Raw genomic sequence first — 25,572 nt, 5'->3', positions numbered from 1 at the left:
TGACATTCAAACATTCATCATCTACTCATAACACTTCCATTACTAATTTCTAACTTCAAATTATTAACACTTCACTAACTAGTCCTAAAATCAAATCCAAAAAAATCCCAATTCAACCTCAAATTACATATTCTCAAGTTTAAACTAGTCCTAAAATACAAAAATGCTAATTCTTCACTAACTAACAATGCCCAATTTAAAAATGCCCATTTTTTTTTAAAAAAACCCTAAAATAAAAATCTTCAATTATCTATACCTAACTAACAATAATCAAATCAAAGTAACAATTGAATAACACCATTACTTTCACAACTCTTCATCCTCAATCTTCTCCAACTATTGCAATTTCAAGGTTATTTCTCTATTTTGATTTCTTAGGCCTTGGCATTGGGGCAACACCTTTGATAAGTATAGTAAAAGATGTGCTCAATAACGTCAAGCAACAAAAGGACATCGAAGATGGCACTAAAGGTAGTAAAAGAAGTCCTTTTACAACCCAACAAACAAAAACAATAATATACTAACAAACAATCAATTATAATCTTTAGAATTGAAAAAAAAAACTAAAATGTAACCCTACCTGCTGGCTACTATAGCAACGGCGACGGGCCAGAGACGGCGACGGACAAGGGCAGCGACAGCGACGGCGGCGGCGGCGGTGACGGGAGCTAGGGATCGAGACCAATATATATATAAAGAGAGAGAGAGAGAGAGAGGAGAGAAAAAGAGTGAAGAGAGAGAGAGAGAAAAATAAGAATATGGCAATATGTCTTTTAGATATTTAATAAAAAGCGACGGACAACATCTCTAAGTCCGTCGCTTTTTTTAAATATAGTTGACCAACATTTTGACCAAAAAGCGACGGACTAAGAGACATTGTCCGTCGCTTTTTAAAATAGTTGACTAGATATTTTGACCAAAAAGCGACGGACTAAGAGATGCCGTCCCTCGCTTTTTAAAAATTAATTAATAAAATAAAATAAATTAAGAACGACGGACAACGTGTTTTTTTAATTTATATTTAATTATTTTTAATAAAAAGNGAGAGAAAAATAAGAATATGGCAATATGTCTTTTAGATATTTAATAAAAAGTGACGGCCAACATCTCTAAGTCCGTCGCTTTTTTTAAATATAGTTGACCAACATTTTGACCAAAAAGCGACGGACTAAGAGACACTGTCCGTCGCTTTTTAAAATAGTTGACTAGATATTTTGACCAAAAAGCGACGGACTAAGAGATGTCGTCCCTCACTTTTTAAAAATTAATTAATAAAATAAAATAAATTACGAACGACGAACAACGTGTTTTTTATTAAGTTATATTTAATTATTTTTAATAAAAAGCGACGGACGGCGTCTCTATATATATTTAATAAATAATTATTAATTATATATATATATTTAGAGCAAAAATCCGCGAAAAAAGCGACGGACTAAGAGATGCCGTCCGTCGCTTTTTGGAGCGACGCTGTCCGTTGCATTTCTGTCCGTCGTTTTTAAGCAGTTTTTTAGTAGTGCCACATTCTTTTTTCCATTTTTAATTAAAGAGTGTTAAAGTTAAAAGGGTAAAAATGTTCAAAAAGAAACTAGTTTATAGTGTGAATATGTTATTTTTACCATTCTGGCCAAGTTTTCTGTTGAAAAGGATTTTTCCTTCTCATATTAGTTGTTCATCTTAATAAAATGAAGAAAACATTAATTAAATGGTTCCTATATTGCTAGGGTTGTTCAAAATCAAACCGTAATTGATAAGCCAACCGCAAAATTGGTTTATTGGCTTATTAGTATTGGATTATCGGATTAATGGTTGTTGAATTGATTAAAAAAATCAGTTAACGTTTTAAGTGCGGAGGCAGATTACTCAATTTTCTTATTGGGTAAACTGTTAACCCATTAAGAATTATCGTAATTACATTTTTATTGTACGTATATTGTTAAGTAAATACTTATGTCATGTGCATATACCCTCAAAATTTAGACTCTCATATGTGTCACACTTTGATTTACAATTACTAAATTACCAGCTTAAGTAAGGCTAGAAAAATTATTTTGTTTGATGGGAGATTGATATATTGGTGAGTGAAATCATGTCACATGTCAAATAATTTGTAACACTTCGAAAATTAGTAGTTAAGTTAGAAAAAGAAAGTTTAGTTTTTGGTACTGATGCAGTGGTCTACGAAATCTACCTATGGACCTTAGGAAGTTCTACAGGCCATAGGAAGGAAGTCTTAGGACCTTGTTTGAGTTTTGAAATTTTCAAGTACTAGTAAGTTTACCTACAAATAAACATAACGAATTGTAGGAGGGTATACGAGCCATAGGAAGTGCCCGTAAAAGTGATTCAAAGAATTGGTTTGAGACCACAAGTCTACGAAAGGATTTTGACGAATTGTGATAATGTTTATGGGTCGTAGGAGGGATCTGTAGAAGTGATCTAAACTTCGTGAAATTTTGAACCTTAATTTGGACTCTACAAATGAGGTCTATGAATTGTAGAGCGGATGACGATTCGTAAAGAGGATTCGTCGAAAGTTGGATGGATTTTGGGTTTCAGTAGATGGGTATATGATTTACCAGTACTCTCCGTAGAAAGTCCTACGAATCGTAGGTCGAAGTTGTAGGATCTTCCGAAATGTTTTAATTAAGGGTATTTTGGTCTTTTCCAACAGAACTAACCTTTGAACTACATCATTTTGGCCCTATAACTACCCCTACAACCTTTTTTACTCTTCAAAAACCCAACCCATTCCCCTCATTCACTCAAATTTTGGCCCTATAACTACCTCTATAACTTTCAAAATTTTGTATTGGAAGTTCATTGCTTTCCCAAGTGTGATTTCATTTATTTTACCAGTGAGAAGACAGTTAGAAAATGAAAAAGAAGATAGGTACCATCAAAGTACTTTATAAATCTTTTGTATATGACTTTTTAATGTTTATTTTTTGTTGGAAATTTGAGTAAAAAGTTGATTGTTAGTACTATATCGTGTTGTTGAATGACTTAATTTTTCCTTTGGATTACTAGCTAATATAATATATAGTTTTACATAGGTATGTTTATTTTTTTGTTTGGATGATATCTGATTTTCTACGCTTCTGACTACTAATCCTTGGTGACCTCCCACATGTGATCTTTGCGCTTTGTTGAAAAACAGTGGTGCTTGAGGACTATTTGCCCATATTTCATGGTCATACTTTAAATCTTCTTAGTTTTTCATTTTTTCAGGGAGCTATACTTCAATACGTTGAGGGTTCAGTCTTTAAAATTCTAGGAAACTCAATCTACCTTTTTGCAAATTGTTAAAACAATAGTTTTGTAATTTCACACCATATCATGACTTACAAATTACAATGATTGATTTCAACTCCATCATTGGCCTATGAACCGCAATGAAGAATAATTTAACAAGCTGCATCTAAGATCCAAACAATTTATTAGTTATTATTTGGGATATTTAATTTCAGTGAATATATTGGGTAAACTTTTATGCACTTATTTGGCATATTTCTACATTAATAGTATATCTTTAAAGGCCTATTTTCAGTTTTTTTTTTTTGATGTCTTGTTTGCTGACATCACTCATATTTAACTTAGACAGGCTATAGGAATTCAAGCCCTGTATGTATCCCATTTACTTTTGGTTCTAGAATTTTAATTAGCCAACATATATATTAAGTAGATGAATTATTGTTGGAATGTATGTGTCCACTGGCTACAATAGGAACAGGTCCTTAACACAGTTAAGATAAACAAAAGAAACTACTGAAAGTAAAGATAGCACACACAACTTTATGTGGAAACCTCTTTGCTCAAGGGAGTAAAGCCACGACCTGTCTCACAGGATTTTCAAACTGTTTTTACTAATCTTCTCAAGCAAAACTAAAACACAGTTTACAACCACACAAGAGATTAACCTCCTAATCTCTAATCTGAGTAATACAACAACTACTCAAAGAGCCAAATCAATGCATGCATTGCCCACTATACTAACCCACACTGATTAATAGAGACTTTTATCGTAAGACACAAAGTTGTCCTCAACTAAGTTCTTACAGTGATTCACCCAAGTTTTGAAACATTTCTAACACAAGTGAAATGAATCCTACAATGTAAACACAAATACAAGCAATCAAAATAACAGCAGGTTCAGGAAGCAAATCATCAGTCTATGAGGTCCCTTGCTATTTTGTTGAAGCTTGAATATTCTCTCTTTGAATGAATGAGTGATTTGTTGTTTGTGATGTTGAATATATCAATCATAAAGAAATATTAACCGCTGAACAAACAACCTCATCCATTCTGATTAATGTGGTATACTGACGACCTCACCAACTTCTGACGCAACCACTTTCCAGCTCTTTCTAGCTGTATAACACATAGACCTTGACGAGCGTACTTTGCAGATGACCGGGTCCCTGCATTTGTGAGGAGATCATCAAAACATCTGGGAGCATTAAGACAAACAATTTCACGACAAACAATTTTCGGCAGCCTCACATGAGTTCAACATTCATTCAAAATGCATTAGTTCCCCCTATCAATAGTATTCTCCCTGTTTCAGTTTAACATTCATTCAAAATGCATTAGTTCCCCCTATCAATAGTATTCCCCCTGTTTTACTAAACTCTAAACTTTAATTTCACAATAGTTTACCAATCAATTCCCCTTTTTGACATCATTGAGAAGGAGTAGCAGTAAACATATTCAAGTTTCATGCAAAACGTTAGCAATTCAGGGCCATAGGCCACACAGTTCATGCACAAGTAAGCAGAAAATAGAGAAGATAAAAGCATACAAAACAAGGTAAAAGAGACAATATTATTAGATCACTTAGCTGACCACAGAAGTCGGCCAAAATAGTACACTTTGCCACTAGAGTAAGATAGATACACTGGAGGACAGGGACACATGACACATTTAGGATGGCGGGGTAAAGTGGAGTGAAGTATTTCAACAGGAAGGTCATGCGCTTATTAGCATCGACATGAGCTTGAATGATTTGCTTGTTAAGAGCTTGGACCTCCTCACTGAGTGAGGCATTTGTCTTCAGCAGCTGCGCGTTCTCAGTTCTCAACCTTTCTACTTCCTCTTTATCCACTGAACTGGTACCAGGTCCCTTGGAAATGGTCTGCTGCAGCTGAACTTTAAGCTGTGCAATCTCTCTTTCCTTGGAATTTAGGGTTATTGTAAGATCAGCCAATTCATGTCGTAGAGATGCTTGCTGCTCAAGAAGATCGGAAACATGGGACCTACCCTTTGCCTTACCCTAAACACATTCACATTCCAAGAGGATTGTAGTGGAGAACATCTACTTGATAGTACCCAGTATTCGTCTTCCAAGAAGTACTTCAAAGTGTTTGAACACATAGTTCAGCAAATATCCATAAGGTATACCGTTTTTGGTAGTCTTCCAAGTCATCACCCTGTGCATATGTTCGAGCATGATTGCGGGAAGATTGATGGCCTCAAGTTCATCAAATTTTTCCATGAGGAACAGTGCTGCAGATGCTACAATTCTCTTCTCAGTCCTTGGTACCAAGACCTTGTTGATGAAATCAAACATCAACTGTTACTCTCATTTCTTAGGATGGCCTACGGGTTTGATGTCCNATATGCAAGTTTCATGCAAAACGTTAGGAATTCAGGGCCATAGGCCACACAGTACATGCACAAGTAAGCAGAAAATAGAGAAGATAAAAGCATACAAAACAATGTAAAAGAGACAATATTATTAGATCACTTAGTTGACCACAGAAGTCGGCCAAAATAGTACACTTTGCCACTAGAGTAAGATAGATACACTGGAGGACAGGGACACATGACACATTTAGGATGGAGGGGTGAAGTGGAGTGAAGGATTTCAACAGCAAGGTCATGCGCTTATTAGCATCGACATGAGCTTGAATGATTTGCTTGTTAAGAGCTTGGACCTCCTCACTGAGTGAGGCATTTGTCTTCAGCAGCTGCGCGTTCTCAGTTCTCAACCTTTCTACTTCCTCTTTATCCACTGAACTGGTACCAGGTCCCTTGGAAATGGTCTGATGCATCTGAACTTTAAGTTGTGCAATCTTTCTTTCCTTGGAATTTAGGGTTATTATAAGATCAACCAATTCCTGTCGTAGAGATGCTTGCTGCTCAAGAAGATCAGACACATGGGACCTACCCTTTGCCTTACCCTAAACACATTCACATTCCAAGAGGATTGCAGTGGAGAACATCTACTTGATAGTACCCGGTATTCGTCTTCCAAGAGGTACTTTAAAGTGTTTGAACACATAGTTCAGCAAATATCCATAAGGTATACCGTTTTTGGCAATCTTCCAAGTCATCACCCTGTGCATATGTTCGAGCATGATTGCGAGAAGATTGATGGCCTCAAGTTCATCAAATTTTTCCGTGAGGAACAGTGCTGCAGATGCTACAATTCTCTTCTCAGTCCTTGGTACCAAGACCTTGTTGATGAACTCAAACATCAACTGATACTCTCCTTTCTTAGGATGGCCTGCGGGTTTGATGTCCCCACACTTGGTAGCCTGTTGGGCAAACTCACTAGAGGGTTTGCAGCCTTCAATGGACCAGATCTCGTCCATAGGTACACTCAGAATGATGCCCAAGATTTCTACATTCAAAGAGATTTTGACCCCTCTAACAGTTGTCTTAATTCCTCTATCACTTAGAAGCTCCATCTTGTAATAGAATTCACGCACCACTGGTTCGTGCTAGTAAGGTGCTGTAGCTTCAAACAAGTGTTCCCAGCTTTGCAAAGATACAAAATAAAAAAGAGTAGACATACCAAATTCTCTGAGAATTTTTGGATCAAATACTCTCTCATTCAGCACCTTTTGTTTCTCCATTTCTGCAATGCGCTCTTCCCTTGTCAGCACATTTTCCTCCACTGGCTTCTAAATAGGAGGACCTGGTCCCTTTACGGGTTTTGGTTTCACATGAGCCCTTTTATTCACCTTATGCTTCTTCACTGGTGATTTCTTTGCTGACTTAGGACCCCCTTTAGCTTTGACGCGTTCAACTTCTGCCTCATTTTTTCATCTAGCCATAGCTTTGAAAATATCGTCAAACTCCGTCTCACTTGACCCTACATGGAGAGTGTTGAGGTAGGTTCCTCAGCAGGCACCTGGCCTTCCCTTCTTTGTCTTCAGTTTCTTTCTATTTATGCTTCATTTGCTGCCAAGGCATCTCCCATTAATTTATGAGTCTAACCTTTGGTCACATATCTCCTTTTTCTTCTTCCTTTGGTCTGAGAATCCACCATTTTTCCCTTACCTTTTCTTTTGATTTTCCTTTCAGACTCAGTAGACTCATCGTCAAGTTTAGTCTCAGGCATAACATCAATTGCTTCTGGATCTGAAACTGTCAGATTCACAACATTATCCCCTCGAACCCCCTTTCTCCGCCAAACCAAATGAGTATCTTCTTCCTCATCTTCCTCACTGTCAATATCAAAAGATTTAGAAGTTTGGTCGAACACAGGTTGAGCATTATGAGGGACCTCTTCCAGCAATCTCAACTCTTGTTCCAATAGAGTTGGTTGAATGTCTCCTCTGAGAAAGGCCAAGCTTTGAAATGCTACCAATTCCTCTGCCGCTACTAAGATATTGGACTCTGTACCCTTGCCCTCAGGCAGATCTCCTTCAAACAGCCGCTTAAACATGGTAGATGACACAACCCTAGACACAACTTCGAAATCTTCAGTGGGTGTCTCAAGATTAGGCTTTACAACTGACTTGGCCTCAAATTTTTGGGATTTCTCACCGAATAGAACTAAAGTTGGAGAACAAGGCAAGAGTTACCCAGGTTCGAGTGCAGGAGACGCCACCACTTCATTATGGGGTGTGACAGATTTAGCAGTCTCACCAACCCCACATGCTGGTGTGGCTGGAGATTCTTCTTGGGGAGAAATTGAGAATTTGAATGAACTGGGAGTTTCAATTTCTTGGGAGACAAAGAGTTTCGAAGAAAACAATGAGCTAGTCATTTTATTTGAGAGAGGAGAGAAAATTGGAAGAACTAAGAGAGAATTCAAATGGAGTGTAGAAAGAATTTAGGATATTTGGATTCACTCAAGAGGTTGTATTTAACGGGGTATCGGGTCCCTGAACAGTAACGACTCTTGGTTTTAAAGTGAAAGGATGTTTGAAACTGACACAATAAAGGGGGAGAAGACACATGGTAGTGACCGTTGACAGAAAACTGTGTAGCATAAAGTGATACTAACCTTTGGAGGACCAGGTCCCTCTCTATAGATAGCCTTGCTTGTATGGTTAGATCTTCCCTTTAACTAACATGCCATGAGTGTGTACCTGCAATAAGGTACCAGATGTGAATTCACAAACGATAAGCAATACAACATTTATAGATACCTACCCTATATAACATAGTCAAAAGAGAGGTTTCATGTAAGTTTGTCATGGAATCAGGTGATCTTGTGCATCCCCAACTTCAGTCTGTTCTTGACGAAATTTTCTTTGCTCAACACCTTGGTGAAAAATATCAGCCACTTGATCTTCAGTTTTTACAGTACCTCATCACCATATTCCTCTTCTCAACATTGTCCCTAAGAAAGTGGTGTCTCACATCTATGTGTTTGGTCCTCTTATGCTGAACATGATTCTTGGCCATGTTCGTTGCACTTGTATTGTCGCATATTAGAGGAATAGTGTCTGTGAGAATACCAAAGTGTTCGAGCTGCTGCTTGATCCACAAAAGCTGAGAACAACAACCATATATTCTGCTTCTGCAGTAGACATATCCAATTAAATCAAAAGAGTTGCCGGAGGGATAGAAGAGGACCAGGTTATGTGTTCCCTTTAAGTATCTCAGTATTCTCTTGGCTGCCTTCAAGTGTGATTCCTTTGGAGCTGCGAATCTGGCACATATCCCTACACTGAAGACTATATCTGGCCTACTAGCAGTGAGATATATAAGTGACCCAATGATTCTCCTGTACATTCACATCAATCCCTTCTTCATCCATATCAAGTTTGACACTTGTGCTCATGGGGTGTCAAGAACTTTTGCCTTAAGCATGTTGAACTTCTTAAGCAATTCTTTTATGTACTTCTCTTGGCATATTGATGTACCCTGAGGGGACTATTTGATTTGCAGCCCCAAGAGGAATGTAAGCTCCCTCATCATGCTCATTTCAAATTCACTACTCATCAAGGCTACAAACTCTTTGTATAATGAATCTAAAGTAGCTCCAAATATAATGTCATCTACATATACCTACACAATCAACAACTCTTTACTTCTGGACTTTAAGAACAAGATATTATCAATTTTACCTCTCTTGAGCCCGTTTTCCAGAAGGAATTTGTTTGACATGCGCTCATACCAAGCTTTGGGAGCTTGCTTTAAACCATACAGGGCTTTGTCCAGCTTCAATACATGATTTGGCAGATCAACATCTTCAAAACCTGGAGGTTGCTCAACATACACCTCCTTCTTCGGATACCCATTCAGGAAGGCACTTTTAACGTCCATTTGAAACAGTTTGAACTCCATGTAGGCAGCAAAGGCTATTAAAATTTTGATGGCTTCTATTCTGGCTACAGGTACAAAGGTCTCATTATAGTCAATCCCTTCCTCTTGATTATATCCTTGTACCACTAGTCTTGACTTGTTTCTTGTGATGGTTCCATGCTCATCAAGTTTGTTTCTGAAAACCCATCTAGTCCCGATAATGGTTCTGTTGAGAGGTCTAGGGACTAGATGCCACACCTTGCTTCTCTCAAACTGATGAAGTTCTTCCTGCATTGATGTTACCCAATCAGAATCCATTAAAGCCTCTTTGATGTTCTTGGGTTCAATGGTGGATATGAAGGCTGGATATGCAACTAGATTTCTTGTTTTGGATCTAGTTTGTATTCTAGAGTCAAGTGGAGGAACAAAATTGTCCAGAGGATGAGAAGATTGATGTTTCCATCCGGACTTTCTAGTTATCTCCTCTTCAAGATCAGCAACTGTTTAATCTTCTCCAGGCTCTTTGTTCTGAAGGTCTCCCTCCTGAGCTGCACCGGCGGGACCAGGCTCCTCTGTGAGTTCTGCACTTTTTCCTTCCTTTGAAATCTGTTCATTTCAGGAGTTTGGATTACCCTGTCTTGTTGATCCTTCACCAGTTTCTCCAATTCAATGTCTTCATTATTTTCATCTTTGTTTTTATCATCAGATTCATCAAATATCACATGCATACTTTCTTCAACACACATAGTTCTTTTATTGAAGACTTGTATGCAAGCATCAAACTTCTCAAGATTATCATTTCTATTGTTCAAAACAAAACATTTGCAACCAAAGGGCTTCAGGTGAGTAATTGAAGGTTTCCTGTCATTTAGCAACTCATACAGAGTTTTCTTGATCACTGACCTTATAAGACACCTGTTTGTAACATAGCAAGTTGTGTTGACTGCTTCTGCCTAAAAGTTAATTGCAAGTCCTAAGTCAATCAACATGGTTCTAGCAATATCCACCAAGGTCATGTTCTTCCTCTCCACAACCCCATTTTGCTGAGAAGTTCTTGGTGCTGGGAAGTTGTGATGAATTCCATTTTCAGCACAAAAGCCTTCAATTTGAGAATTTTCAAATTGTGATGAATTCCTCTAATATGATGATTGCAATCTTGTAGTTTATCTTTAGTTGAATAGCTTTGGCAAAAGTGACCAGTAATCCAGTTGTCTCGTCCTTGGTCGACAAAAACATGTTCCAAGTGAACCTTGAGAAATCATCAACAATTACCAAAATGTACTTCTTGCCTCCTCTGCTTTGAATTCTGACAGGTCCACATAGATCCATGTGGAGAAGTTCTAGTGGTCTGGTTGTGCTTACACCTTTCTTTGGTTTGAAAGATGATCTTGTTTGTTTCCTCCTTACACAGGCCTTACAGACTTTGTTGTCAGAAAACTTTAGTTTAGGCAGTCCGCGGACCAGTTCCCTGCAACAAGCTTGTTCAACAAGGACTAACTTATATGTCCCAATCGTCTATGCCATAGATTTGCATTGTCAGTCTTAGAGCTTAGACATGTGAGACTGCCCCCTTCTATTGAGTTAAGATCTGCAACATACATATTTTTTACTCTTTTGGGAGACATAACAACTTTGTTAGTTACACAAATAGTAACTAGGCACCTGTCAGAGAAGAATTTAACTTCATTTCCCTTATAGATTTGAGATACACTTAACAGATTGTATTTCAAACCATTCACATAATGAACATTTTCTATGGAATGTTCTGTTGATCTTCCTATTTTCCCAATTTCAAGAATGAAACCCTTTTTCCCATCACCAAACGACACACCACCGCCCTAGTGTGCTTCCAAAGAGAGGAAGTTTTGAGTGTGTCTATTCATATGCCTTGAGCATCCACTGTCCATGTACCAGCACTGACTGTTTCCTCTCTTATGCACAAGAATCACTTATTAGACTTGGGAACCCACTTGAGATGGAGTTCCCAAAAACTGTCAAAAGGTTTAATAAGAAACCTTCCTGTCCATGGGGTCAAAGTATTCTTGCTAAAATGGTAGCTGGGACTAGGTACCATTCTTTTTTCTACATTTCTTTTTCTCGACTTAAGAAAGTTCTCCTAGCTTTCTTTTACTCTCTTTAGAGACTCACAGTTTTTCTTCAGATGACCATTTCTCCCACAATGGGTACACAGAAGATTGTCAGAGACAGAGACATATTTACTGTGAGGGTTGTAGGGAGGTTCTATCTGTCTACAACCTAATCCCTTTTTTTTGTTGAACTTCTGATTTGAAAGAATCTTAGACGAATCAGTCCATTTCAAGGAATGGTTTAGCTCTTCTTTGATCTTACTAAGGTCCTTCATTAGTTGAGAATTCTTTTCACTAGAAACAACTAATTTAAACACAGATGCCTTTAACTTCTCTTCTAATTTGACCTTAAAGCTACTGAGTTTTCGTTTCCCATCCTCAGAGGTACCAAGTTCCTCGTTGGGTTGCATACTCTCAGCTTCTATAATACCTATCCTAACACTCATTTCAGACATTTGAGAGTTAAGTGTTGACACCCGATTTTGACCCTCCCGCTAAGAATTAGTTTTCGAGCTTCTTGAATTTCAAACGATTCGAAATAATTAATTTTATAAAAAAATCAAAATATGTTTCAAGATATTTTAAGAATTTTGTTCACTTTTATAATATTTTAAATAATGAATATGTCTTATATTGTTACGTATGTAACTAATATATTTTACAAATATTTGAAAACTATCTTGAAAACTATTCATTTATTTTTAAACGTTAAACTTTACTAATTTAATTTGGTTTGAATTATAGTTATGTTGTTGAATTAGTTATTTTTATTAAGTTAATTATTTTATATTGTTAAAATTAAGAAGCTCATTAATTAATTTATATTAATCGTCTTATTCAAGTCCTAGCCTAATTCATCGAATTATCTCAATTAGGCTAGATTTCGAATTCAATTTTGCTAAATTGTTAATTCATTTGCCTAGCCCTTCTTATTTCAATTTAAACCATTATTTCCCCACCTAAACCCATTTGAGACCAATTTTGCGCCTATTTGACAAATTTTCCAGCAGTCCAGACTAAATCCAACAGCCCAACTCCCTTTTATTTTTTCCAGCATACAGCCGACCCACCAAAACGGCCCCCGACCCGGCCCATTCCAGCAGCTGAAGAGAGACCCAGCAGCGTTCAATTTCCAGAACATTACAACAACAATCATACAGCAGCAGCAGCACACACAAGATCAAGACGACCCATATGCGATTTCTTCTCTTTCACGCGTCAAAATAGACGGAAAGCTGCCACTGTCTTCATCAACAGTGCAGCAGGAGCGAACCTGCAATTACGTCCTGTAGCAGCCGTGAAAAATCACCCTTGACTCCCGTGGATGGGCGCCACGTCGAGCACAAAGGCGGTCAGTTTGATCTAAGCCATCCACGCCAATCCTTTCATCCAAATTTCGGGGGATTTGGGATGAAATCTCGTGCAAACCCAGCTGCTCCCTGTTCTGGATTTTGAATTTTGAAATCGAAGGAGAATTCCATTTTTGACCCTTGTTCCTATCCATTTTCACCCTAATTCCCCCTATAAATACATCTCTTCTCTTCCATTGTAAGGGTTTGGAATTTTTTTTAATTAAGGCAGCAAAATTAGTTAAAATACCGACTAAATACACCTCAAGGAAAAACAGAGGAGATAATCGTTTTTTTTTAGTGTTTGGGTTTGATATGCTTGTCTAGATTTCTTGGCAACTGTTTGTGCTTGAGCTTTCCGTGGTGAAGTCGTCTGCTAGCTCGTCTTGTCTCCATTTCGTTGCCCAAAAAGAGGTGATAATCTCGCCCTTATCTCGGTTATAGCTTTTGGTTCTTCTTGTCAATCTTTGTGCGTCTACTATGATCGTACATGAGTAGATGCTTTAGTTAAGATTTCTATGTTATCAGAAAAAATGTTTTTTTCCTTTGAAAATGACTAAGTACGAGCTGAATACCAACATTATCCTTTAAAAAATGCCAAGTCGTAGTCGTTTATGTGATGTTTCGAATTTAATTTAATGACTTCCTTGCCATGGTTAATATCTCGAATGTTGCTCGCACTATGTTTTCGATTCGTTAGATGAATGTATGTTGTCCTGCTGTTTGCTTCGTGGTATCACTCTCGTCTTCTATAACATGATCCCATTCTGAATGTTTTCTTTAGCATTTGGAGGGCAGCATTTTTATTTGGTTGGCCTACATCACTGATTATTAAAGCTATCTTCAAGAAAATGTATCTTTGTTCTAATTGAACTTTGAAGCTCCTTCTCATTTTAGTGTCATAGTCATGGCAGTTTTTTGTTATGATTGTTTATGTATTTGATGATTAAATATTTTTGTGACTCACTGGTTCATCTTAGTTAAGAGAGCTTCTTGCTAGCATAAAGATGGCGCCAGCGAACGGTGACATTTTGTTGTATTTAGTCCAAGTTTTGTCCCATGTTTTTCGATTTGAAGTGATATAGTGGTCATTTTCTTAATGGAGTATTAGTTTATCTCGAGGTCTCCTTAATATCATATTGCTAGTTATCCTATCATGCATCTCATAAATCAATATTATTTGTCTTGGGTTCTTTGTGGATTCTTATTTGGACTATTTATTTATTTATTTATTTATCTTGCCTTACTATCATGTCAATCTTCATGTTTGTTGTTTGTAGCTTCTTGAGAGAGTAAGGAATGACTATTTTATTATAAAGTGGAGTTAAAATCAGTGCTCTATTTTCCAAATCTTGCTTTGTTAGAGTCTGGTCTGCAAGATTATTTGAAACATTATCTCTTTTGGTGATTAATCTTTCATTATGTGACATGTCGACTCTTCAATTCCAAGGACAATTGCTTGTGGCTCTATTTGATGTATACATTCTTAATAGTTCATTTAATATATGTCAATATGAGAGTATGCATGAAACTGAAAATTGGCAGAGACTAAAAGAATGGAATTTGTTCATAATTTATATGTCATATGTGCCTACAGTATCTAGTTTATACTTTTAGTCTTAATTCTTTGTTTGAATGACACATATGGTATAATTTGGTGTTTTAAAAAGTTAATATTTGTTGTGAATGTGAATCAAAACAGCTTTGGTCCATTCTTCTCATTGTAGCCAGTAACGAATAACTGGCTGAGTTGTTTAGGTTATTAGATTAGTCCCTAATACTCTATTGTGATTTGTCGTGCTAAGTTATTGGTTACCGTAATGTTGTTCATTTTATAGAAACGTGTTAGAGTTTTCCTCATACTGTGCTAATATGATTTTATTTGTGTTTGCATGTGAAATCTGCCCGAGTTTCCCATGAACTCCAATCACGTTCCTCTTGCATTTCGAGAGAGCCGTAAAGGCTCAATTCCTTTTTTTTAATTATTCGAGTCAGCCAACCTTGAAAAATCGAAGAACAAGTCTTTGGAGTTGATGTACAGGTCCCGGAAAGCGGAAAAATGGGTTGTATACATCTGATATAAAGGCCAAAATTCCAACGAAATTGGCCCAAAAGGAGGCCCAAATTCATTTCTCCCTCACTCTTTAATTATTTAATTGTGATTATTTATTGTTTGTTGTTTAACTCTAACTTCATAATTTTTAATTCACTTAATTAGATTCCCCAAAAGATAAGTTATTTTCTTTGTGTTGGTTAATTTTTAATATTTATTTTATTTTATTGATCAAATTATACTTTCTAATTAAGTTAAACCTTTTATTCTTAAGATATATGTTTTAACGCCTCTTCACTTATTCATATTATACTCATTTTAAAATTATTATTTTTAGTTAAAATATTTTTCTTAAATAAACTTTAAAAATGTTAGTCAAAACTTTTCCAATAAATAAATAAAAAAAATATAAGATATATACTTAGTCGTTTTCTCAAAAAGGTTAGTCAATTAATTTAAAAATTGATTTTTATGCCTTAATTTATTAAATTGGTTTAAATTATTATTTCAAAGTGAATAAAATAAATTCTAATTAATTTGGTTTTATTAATATTCTAATCACTTGTATTTCGAGTCAACTGTTCCATTTTGATTCCCTTTCTCTAAAAAAACCAAAATAAAATGTGTCATTTATTTAATATTTTCTCGAAGTTAATCAAATATTGTAAGTTATTATTTTTTATGTTAAATCATATTTTTCCTAAAAATAGTCAAATATATTTTATTCAAGTCGCAGGTCAACCGCATGTTAGCGGACACTTCGAATGCTTAAACCCTTCTCGAAGTGTAAATTGAACCCCGAACCCTCTTTGGTATTTTCAAATGATTTTTTCTGTTTAAATCTTTGGAAATTATAAGTTTTCTTAATTTCTTTAAATTATTAAGTGGCGACTCTTTTTCTAAGTATTTTTCTCAAATTGTTTTATACTTAGAACATTTCAAAAAAGTGATTTTTCTAAAGATAGGAAAATTACGACACGACATTAAGGGTTGCATTTTCATCCTCACACAGACTCAGTTTTTCACTTATCATCATATTCTCAGTGGTTAATTCATCTACTGAGTCAATTAGCACTGCAACAAGTTTACTTAATCTTTTAATGGATAAAGTATCTAGATCACTTTTGAGATCGAAGAGGGTTACGTCATCCTGATTCTCTTCATCGTCTGATTTTGCCATCAGTGAGAAAATGGAATTGAACACGGTTTCATCATCTTTGATGGCCATCATTGAGACATCTTCATGACTGTCTTCTTCTTCCTCAGATTCACTAAAGCCATTTCTCCAAACTGCAAAGGCTTTCTTCACTACTTGATCAGCATGAGCCTTTCTTCTGGCATGGTCTGGGACCTCCCTTCTACGAGGTTTGAAATCTTGTGTTTCCTGCTTCAGGCTTTGACAGTCCCTCATGAAATGACCAGGCTTCCCACATTTGTGGCAAAGATCATTTGCATTTGCTGCTCTAGTAGACCCTTTCTTTTGGAACCCTCCATGCTTTTTGATTATCTTCTGGAACCTTCTAGTGAGGTATGCCATCTCATCCTCTTCTTCTGACCCATCATTCAGAGACATCTTCAAGGCCACTAATTTCTCCTTCTTTCCTTTCTTCACGATTGACCCCTGTTGCATGTTCAGCTCGTAGGTTTGAAGGTTTCCAATTAAATCATCCATAGTGAGTACCTTCAGATATCTTGTTTCGGTGATAGAATTCATTTTGCTTTCCCATGACTTGGGAAGCACCCTGAGAATTTTTTGAACTTGTTTGATTGGGTAAATAGGCTCACCAAGACATCTTAGTTCGTTGGTAATGGAAGTGAACCTTGTATGCATCTCGTGAATGGTTTCACCTTCCTTCATACTGAAATTCTCATATTGAGTCGTTAGCATATCTACCTTAGACTCCTTTACTTGTGTCGTTCCTTCATGAGCTGTTTTGAGACAGTCTCATATTTCTTTAGCCGTCTCGCACGCAAAGATGTTGTTGTACTCATCTGGACCTATCCCACATACTAGTAGCTTTTTTTCTATCTTTTTCTTGTCAGCTTCATTGTATTCCCTTCTGGTTTTGGGAATCACCTTGGTGATTTCTCCATCCACTACATCTTTGGTGGGAATGTATGGCCCGTCAAGAATCACATNTGTTGTACTCATCTGGACCTATCCCACATACTAGTAGCTTCTTTTCTATCTTTTTCCTGTCAGCTTCATTGTATTCCCTTCTGGTTTTGGGAATCACCTTGGTGATTTATCCATCCACTACATCTTTGGTGGGAATGTATGGCCCATCAAGAATCACATCCCACAACTTAGGTATCTTTAGCATTGATGTAGTCATGCATGCGTCTCTTCCACCATCCATAAAATTGCCTATTTAAACGTGATGGTCTAGTGGTAGACTGACCTTCTTCCAAGCTCAGTGGAGCAGCCACTCCTTCAGGATATTTTCTTTTCTTGGTGTTACCCAAATAGAAAAGTCAGGCTCTGATACCACTTGTTGGAATGTATGCGTTCACTCGCTACGATAGGACCAAGTCCTTAACACAGTTAAGATAAACAAAAGAAACTACTGAATGTAAAGATAGCACACGCAACTTTACGTGGGAACCTCCTTGCTCAAGGGAGTAAAACCGCGAACTGTCTCACAAGATTTCAAATTCTTTTTACTAATCTTCTCAAGCAAAAGTAAAATATAGTTTACAACCACACAAGAGATTAACCTCCTAATCTCTAATCTGAGTAATACAACAACTACTCAACGAGCCGAAGCAATGCCTGCATTGCCCACTATACTAACCCACACTGATTAATATAGACTTTTATCATAAGACACAAAGTTTCCCTCAACTAAGTTCTTACAGTGATTCACCCAAGTTTTGAAACGTTTCTAACACAACTGAAACGAATCCTACAATGTAAGCACAAATACAAGTAATCAAAATAATAGCAGGTTCAAAAAGCAAATCGCCAGTCTATGAGGTCCCTTGCTATTTTGTTGAAGCTTGAATATTCTCTCTTTGAATGAATGAGTGATTTGTTGTTTGTGATGTTGAATATATTAATCATAAAGAAATATTAACTGCTGGACAAACAACCTCGTCCATTCTGATTGGTGTGGTACAGTGACGACTTCACCAACTTCTGAGGCAACAACTTTCCAGCTGTATAACACATAGACCTTGACGAGTGTACTCTGCAGAGGACCGGGTCCCTGCATTTGTGAGGAGATCATCAAAACATCTAGGAGCATTAAGACTTATCAATTATGTTACCCGTTCATAACGATCCCTTTCTAATATTGTTCTGTTATCTGCAATACATGTTTTGAGTAACCATGACACTCTCTACTACAAGTAAAACTACACGCCTTCCGAATGTAAGAGTATTTAGTTTCCCTCAAGAGCTCGTTTTCTCCTCAAATATCTGTTAAAAAATTCTAATGCAATTGCTCTTGTTTCCTTAATATCTTCAGGTGTTCCATTTTTGTTTTAGTTAGTATTATGCATACTTACACTTTCGATGATGCTAATTAAGAATCTTCCATCAACCACTGAGAAAGTTTGAGTACACAATATGTGTGGCGCCTTCAATAGAAGTAGCATAGATTCCCAAGGATCTGTTGCCTCATTCGTGTTTGGAAATATTGTTTTATGGTTGCAATATAGTAGAAACTATCTATCTATTCCTATTTGACCCGTCCTTGACTTATGACAAGCATAGTTTGGGCCGTGTACTATATACGTTGTTTTTCGAGCAATGACTACTTTGTTGGGTTGTGCAGAAGGTCAAATCTCCACACTTTTATGTAAAAATGGTTTAAAGGTTGCTAATCCTATAAGAAGTTGAAATTATTTTGTATTGATTTTGTTGGCACAAAGTGAAATCCCAATATCTATGAAACCAATATGGTCACAATTCAGAAGAAGCGTATAAAGGCAGGTTATAGAGAATAGTAATGGGCCTTAGAGGCCTACAATATCCGCAAAATGAGTATCATCGAAGTATGAATGTTAATGACAATTTTAATCACAGATATTTACTTGTCTGGATAGAGCAACAATAGTAAGTAAGGTTATCTGTTGTCATGAAGGTCTGTTAAATAGTCACTACGACCATGAGCCATGACATGTTTGTTTCTTAGATTGCACTCCGAGCTAGTGTATGGGAACAAAACATCTATGATGTCTTCTATTAAGTGTTTTACCATCTTGCTTTGCTTTCTAGTTGCATTTCTCTGCAATGTTCAATCTATCAGGTATTACGCTCATGTTAGCTTCTTAGCTACTGTGCCTACCTTCAATGAAAGATTTGATTCTATAGAGTATGTCGCAAGGAATATGAACCGAGGGAGCATGTTTTGGTCACTTGGACTACGAGCATTTATTTGTCATTTCCTCTCTACCTTTGGATATTTGGTCCCATACCGATATTTGTAGGTTGTTGTGTAATGTCGATTGTTCTTTACTTCTTAGATACCACTACAAGTTTTACCAGGGATCTCCACTGTCAATCTATAAGAGAGAAAAGAAAGCAAACTGATGTAGATGCGTAAATCATTCACTTTACAAATTGTTATGACATAACGAGTTCACTGAGGGCTAAGTTGATCGGACTCTCCAAAAATGTTGCCCATCTGTGTCAGATCTTTCAAAAATACACTAGTTTTGAAAGATCTAATACGCACCAGTTGATATTTTTTAAGAGTCCGAGCAACATAGACTGAGGGTGTATTCAGAGTCTAGCCTGTAATACTTGAGTGTTTTATTTGGAAGATAGCTTGTTTCTTTGTGACTTAAGTTTCACCCTTTGGTTTTTGTATAAAATTTATCTCCAAGTGGTTTCCACTTCATTAATCCCTCTGTCTCAATTTATGTGACTTACTTTCCTTTTTAGTCAGTCCCAAAAAGAATGACATATTTTCTATATTAAGTAACAATTTAACTATAAAATGTCTATTTTATCTTTTATTGAAATGGTTTACAGCCACACAAATTTCTATCATTCATTTTGTATCACAAGTTTTAAAAGTCTTCCTTTCTTTCTTAAACTCCGTGCTGAGTCAAACTACCTTACATAAAATGGGACAGAGCCATTTCTTTTGCATAAGGCTTTCTGTTATCTCAGATTTGAGAACTCCAGGTGCTATTGAGTTCACTCCAATATTGTTTATTCCCAATTCAAGCTACACTGACGACAATAAGCAATCAACTCTTCGATCTTCCGGGCCCACAAATGTTGACTCGCATCAACATCACGCCTGTTAGGGCTAAAGATGCTTGAATGCANACAGAGCCATTTCTTTTGCATAAGGCTTTCTGTTATCTCAAATTTGAGAACTCCAGGTGCTATTGAGTTCACTCCAATATTGTCTATTCCCAATTCAAGCTACACTGACGACAATAAGCAATCAACTCTTCGATCTTCCGGGCCCACAAATGTTGACTCGCGTCAAGCCTGTTAGGGCTAAAGATGCTTGAATGCAGTAGCTTCCGGAGGTATTTCCGGCGATATTTCCGGCGGCTACTGTTGGCTGGAAGAAAAATGACAGAGAATTGATTGTGGTCATGGGCGTGGAGTGCATCCTTGTCGATTTTGCTGGATAAGGCTAAATCTTGGTTTTTGAAGGCTTCTTTAGCCACAACTGATGAAGATATAACTATTGTGGTTTTTTGGCCCAATTTTAGGGTTATTATTGGGCCATACTTGTGAGCCATCCTCCAAGTATTAAGTTATGGAGATTTCCAATAAATGGTAGGGAAAATGGTCTTGGTGGAAGTATTTTCTTCTTGTAATTATAACAACGGATGCCATGGATCAAAGTCCAACCAAGTACTACTACTACTCCACAACCTAAAAGGCCATAGTAATCCATGATAATTGATAAAAACATCATGCGTGGAATAAACTACTCCATACATAGCTAGCTAAACATATATAAAGTGTATTTTGGACATGATAGAGACTTGACTTAATTAATTAGTTGATGTGACACACAGTGGCGGAGCCAGTATTTTCAATAAGGGGGTTCAAAATCTAAAAAAACAGACAAACGAAGTAGTCGAAGGGGGTTCGACATCTACTATATATACCTAAAAAATTATTTTAACCATATATAAATCATACATAATCAAAATATTATACATCTTATATAATTAGTTGTGTACTTGATAAGTTAATTAAATGGTAAAAACACATCTCTTGGAATTCAATGAAATAACGTATGTCGCTCAAACAATTTGGATTAAATAATTTATTGGCAAGTCCCTTATTCAAAATCATTCGCAGTTGATGAGACTACTTTGATAGCCAAAGGCATATTTTGTTCTTTATGTTTCAATCAATATGGGTAAAACTTTTTTTTTTGCAACTTTTAATCTGATGTTTATAAGGAGATAATTATTTTATTAATATTTGATTAATATGGATTCATCCTACTTTGAGGGGTAATTCATTGACTCAAATCCAACATTTGAACTCCAAACTTTTGATTAAGGTTGAGTACAATACTTACCATCCCACTACATTCCTTTGTTTTTTGGATGTCACTAATCGATTGAATGTCTCGATAAGATAGAAAGTTGAATAACTAAAACTCCAAGGTAGTGTGGAACCACCATAACTTCTGAACACTCGAAAGTCCCTTCTTGGACATTCCATAGATCTTTTAGCCACTGAAAACTCTATAAAGATCAAAGTCATTTATTTTACAAGTTTAAGAATTCTAATCAACATGACACCAATAGTCTAATGATTACATCAAATTCTTGATTAACATATCTTTACTTCAAAATAATGATCAAAAACATTATAAACAAAAACAACAAAGTTTAAAATATGTACTCAAAAACAACAATTAATAACACAAGCATAAATTAATGACTGTAAAAAACATACTAGGATCTGTAACAATAGAATGAAATAGAACGGAAAAAATTGAGCCCACTGAATGTGCATTGTCCCCCTTAAGGAAATTCTTCCCTGTAGTACTCGAGGTTTAAAGAAATAGATCCTCTCAGGATAGAATGATTGTATTCACCAGTGTATTGATACAAAAACAATGGTGTCAGTGAGCCACTCAACAGGATCAAAGTATATGAATATTTAATTGTGCAGAAGAAGAAGAAGTCCATAATTTTTGTTGTTTTAAAATGAGAGGAAATCATTTTATTTATAGACAACAAAGGGTAGTGTGAATAAATGTTTATTGTGTCTTATTGAAAAGGTCACAACTCTTTGAAAAAGTCACAACCTTTCACAAAAGTCACAACATTTAATAAAAGTTGCAACTTTTCATTAAAGCCGCAACTCTTCATAAAAGTCGCAATTCTTCATAAAAGTTGCTACTCTTCGGAAAAGTCGCAACTTTTTATAAAAGTCACATTTTTTTTTATAAAAGACACAACTTTTCATGAAAGGGAAGGCTAATTTTGGAAATAAATAAAATTAAGGGAATCCTGATTTGTGGTGGCGCCACGTAAGCGGGCCTAGGATTCTCTTATATATATATGCTGATATAAAATTATCCTTCCTCCATCTATTGGCTCCAAAAGCCCCTATCATATACCTATTGGAACCCAAATACCCTTGTCATCCATCTTTGAGTCCAATACTGACCACTTTTATAACAGATTATTATTTAAATAATTTTTTTAAATATGTGGCGACCATCTATTGGTTACAATTTAATTACTTAAATTAATTTATAAACTCATTCATTACTACTTATATCGACCCATATTGACTACACTCAATGCAAGTTAACTATATCATATCCAAATTAAGGGTGTATATGTTTTAATCGGTGGGGTAAATGTAATTTGGGACGAGTGTAGTTAATTTGGCTCGGATATAGTTAAATTGAGTCGAGTGTAGTCAATTTGGATTGAATATAATTAGTAATGAATGAGTTTATAAATTAATTTAAATAATTAAATTGTAACCAATATAATAGATGATCATCACGTACTTTAAAAAATATTTAAATGATAATCCACTATAAAAGTGGTCAATATTGGACCCAAAGGTGGATGACAAAGAATTTGGGCCACCAAAACTTTTACTTATTACTTAAAAATATATATGGAAAAAGAAATAGATTTCTATTAAAAAAAAAATTTTCTTCCATTTGAACTTATTTCAATATGAACCTTTTAGTTAGCTGGAACACTATTCAGTTTCTACAGCCTACTGTTAACTAAATTATTCTGTGAGAATATAGAGGCATAGTTGAAATAGCTTATAAGCGCATCGTTTGGTTGGTGACAAGTTATCTCAAAATTAATTATTTCGAAATAAATTATTTTGACATAAGTTATTTCATCACATGTATATGAGATAATTTATCTCATCACTAAGATATAAATAATGTGACAAATAATTTCAGGACGATATAATAACTCAAACTAAACACAAAGTAAAATAGTCTTACATTGAATTATTATACTTTATACATACACAGGTCAAAAAATTAACTCTTACGACTAGTGAAATGTATCCTTTCCAACATATCAATTACGCGAAAGGACTTCATTCAATATTGAACTGTAAGTTCTTAACGATCACTTCGTCTATAAATAAAGCCTAAATGATGATGATAAAATCGTGACCTACCAAAAGGCATTAAGTGATATTATCCTTACCATACTAAAACATAAGGGAAACGAAAACATAAACCAATGATGGAATGACCCATAAAGAAAAAATATTATCGTATAAACCTTCGATGGGTTCATTGGAACTTTGCCATTTAATCTGTTCAAAAGTTTTAAGGGTATGATGGATGTGGATGAAGAAAAAAAAAAAGTACAAATACTCACACGTATTACCTTTACAATAATAGTTTGGTGATAAAAGGTAATGCGTATGATAAGAGAATCACATCAATCATGACAAGTGTTGATTTATCACGCAACAGGTTCGAAGGAGATATTCCAAACTCCATTGGAAGTCTGAGCTCACTTGTGTTACTCAACCTGTCTCACAACAGCTTCCGCGGTCATATTCCTGCAGAAATTGCAAAGTTGCAGGCGCTCGAAGCATTAGATTTCTCATGGAACAGACTCATTGGAGAAATTCCAGGTCTATTGTCGAGTTTGACATTTTTTGAGGTCTTAAACCTTTCATACAATCATTTGGCTGGGCGCATTCCTATTGGGAAACAGTTCAATACATTTCCAAATGATTCATGTTGTGAAAATCCTGATTTATGTGGATTTCCACTTTCAAAGGAATGTGGAAACAATAATGTGTCAGATGAGTCGCGACTTGAACAAGATGATGATGATGATTCATTTTTTGTGAGCGGATTCACATGCCATTCACAGACATTCAGAGGAACATGTATGCACTTTTGATTAGTATTTTGCTGTTATTCAGACTTTATTGAGAAGAAAACTCAACTAAAAGTAAGCATTAAGGCAACTTTAGTAAGGACAATTGGGTAGCATAACCAAGTCTTCCCTTATTTTTAAACTTCGTATCCGGTCAAATGATGTCACATAAATTGAGATGAAGAGAGTAATTAAACATCGCAACTCTTTTTTTGTTGCGATGAAATGGTAAGGATAGCAAATGAGTTGCGAGCTCTTCCAAAAACTTTATATACTTTTGTTCTAATATTTTGCTTCTGCATGTACTCCGTGATAGCTAATTCTTTCAACAATCTACCTGCATCATAGCAATAAACTTTGTGGTCACACATCTGATCAACCTCAACATGCAAAAGTATCAAAAAAATTGAAATTTTTCGACGTGAATCCACATTAATCTGAGCACCGGAAGGATAACCAACAAAAAAAGCTTGAATCACATGGTATGTTCTTTATTAGTTACTCCTACCATTCCACATTGTTTGGCGTGGTTCCCAGTACGAGGGTCAAATTACATTTAATTTTTGGACATAGATTCTTCAAATTATTGGAAATAAAATTAATATATACATTTGAAAAATATTTTCAGAAAAAACATTAAAGAAGAAAAATTCTTAATTTTGATAGTAATATTAAAATTTCTTAAAATAAAATCTACATATTTGAAAATTATGTAAAAAAAATTATAAATTACAATCACCAGCACTTCATATTCATAAGCCCTATGAAAATATAATCATTTGAGTTTCGAAATCCGAAATATGTCATACTGATTGACACAGAAGAAGTTGTAAATAAGGTAACCAAAGTAGAATGGAGGGAGTATATATGACTTGTCGTTTTTTTATTAATTGGCGATAAGAAAACGGAAAATAAAGGAAGTGGTTAATTATAATGGAGAATCAAAATAAGATAAAAGTTTAGGTACCCACCAACTAACCTACTAAGATTTCGTTGCTCTGTTGTATAGATTAATATATAAATCTTTATAATCAAACATTGTTCGATGAAGAAGTTCATGTTGCAGTCACCAAATATCAAGCCACAACTGTGTATAAAAAAAGAAGAAACTTGATATAATCATACATCATCAAATTCAAATATAAATGAAACAAAAAAAAATAATAATAATAGAAGAAAGAATTTATGCTCAAGCAAGTAGAAGGATGACATCATATGTTCGTACCTATTTAAACGTGACACAAGCAATGACGAAACTAGGATTTTTAAT

General features: G+C 35.6%; 2 protein-coding genes across 2 annotated transcripts in view; one reads left to right on the top strand and one right to left on the bottom strand.

Annotated features, from left to right (window-relative positions):
• Nucleotides 1–6,692, bottom strand: part of LOC125861292 (uncharacterized) — a 22,171-nt gene extending 15,479 nt beyond the window's left edge. The window contains 5 exon segments of the mRNA XM_049541224.1: nt 4,336–4,450; nt 4,962–5,272; nt 5,354–5,548; nt 5,712–6,182; nt 6,264–6,692. Of these exon segments, the coding sequence (XP_049397181.1) occupies nt 4,336–4,450; nt 4,962–5,272; nt 5,354–5,548; nt 5,712–6,182; nt 6,264–6,692 (1,521 nt within the window).
• Nucleotides 6,693–23,858: 17,166 nt separating this feature from the next.
• Nucleotides 23,859–24,326, top strand: LOC125861291 (receptor-like protein 9DC3). Its single transcript, XM_049541223.1, has one exon. It carries the CDS (start codon nt 23,859–23,861, stop codon nt 24,324–24,326), a length of 468 nt encoding a protein of 155 aa, XP_049397180.1.
• Nucleotides 24,327–25,572: the final 1,246 nt, after the last annotated feature.

This window comes from Solanum stenotomum, chromosome 4 (genome assembly GCF_019186545.1).
Source record: "Solanum stenotomum isolate F172 chromosome 4, ASM1918654v1, whole genome shotgun sequence".
Taxonomy (NCBI): Eukaryota; Viridiplantae; Streptophyta; class Magnoliopsida; order Solanales; family Solanaceae; genus Solanum; species Solanum stenotomum.
This window is presented reverse-complemented; position numbering and strand designations above follow the sequence as displayed.

Bases quoted from the DNA above. Each gene is read 5' to 3' on its own strand.
- LOC125861291 (XM_049541223.1), top strand. From the start codon at position 23,859: ATGACAAGTGTTGATTTATCACGCAACAGGTTCGAAGGAGATATTCCA.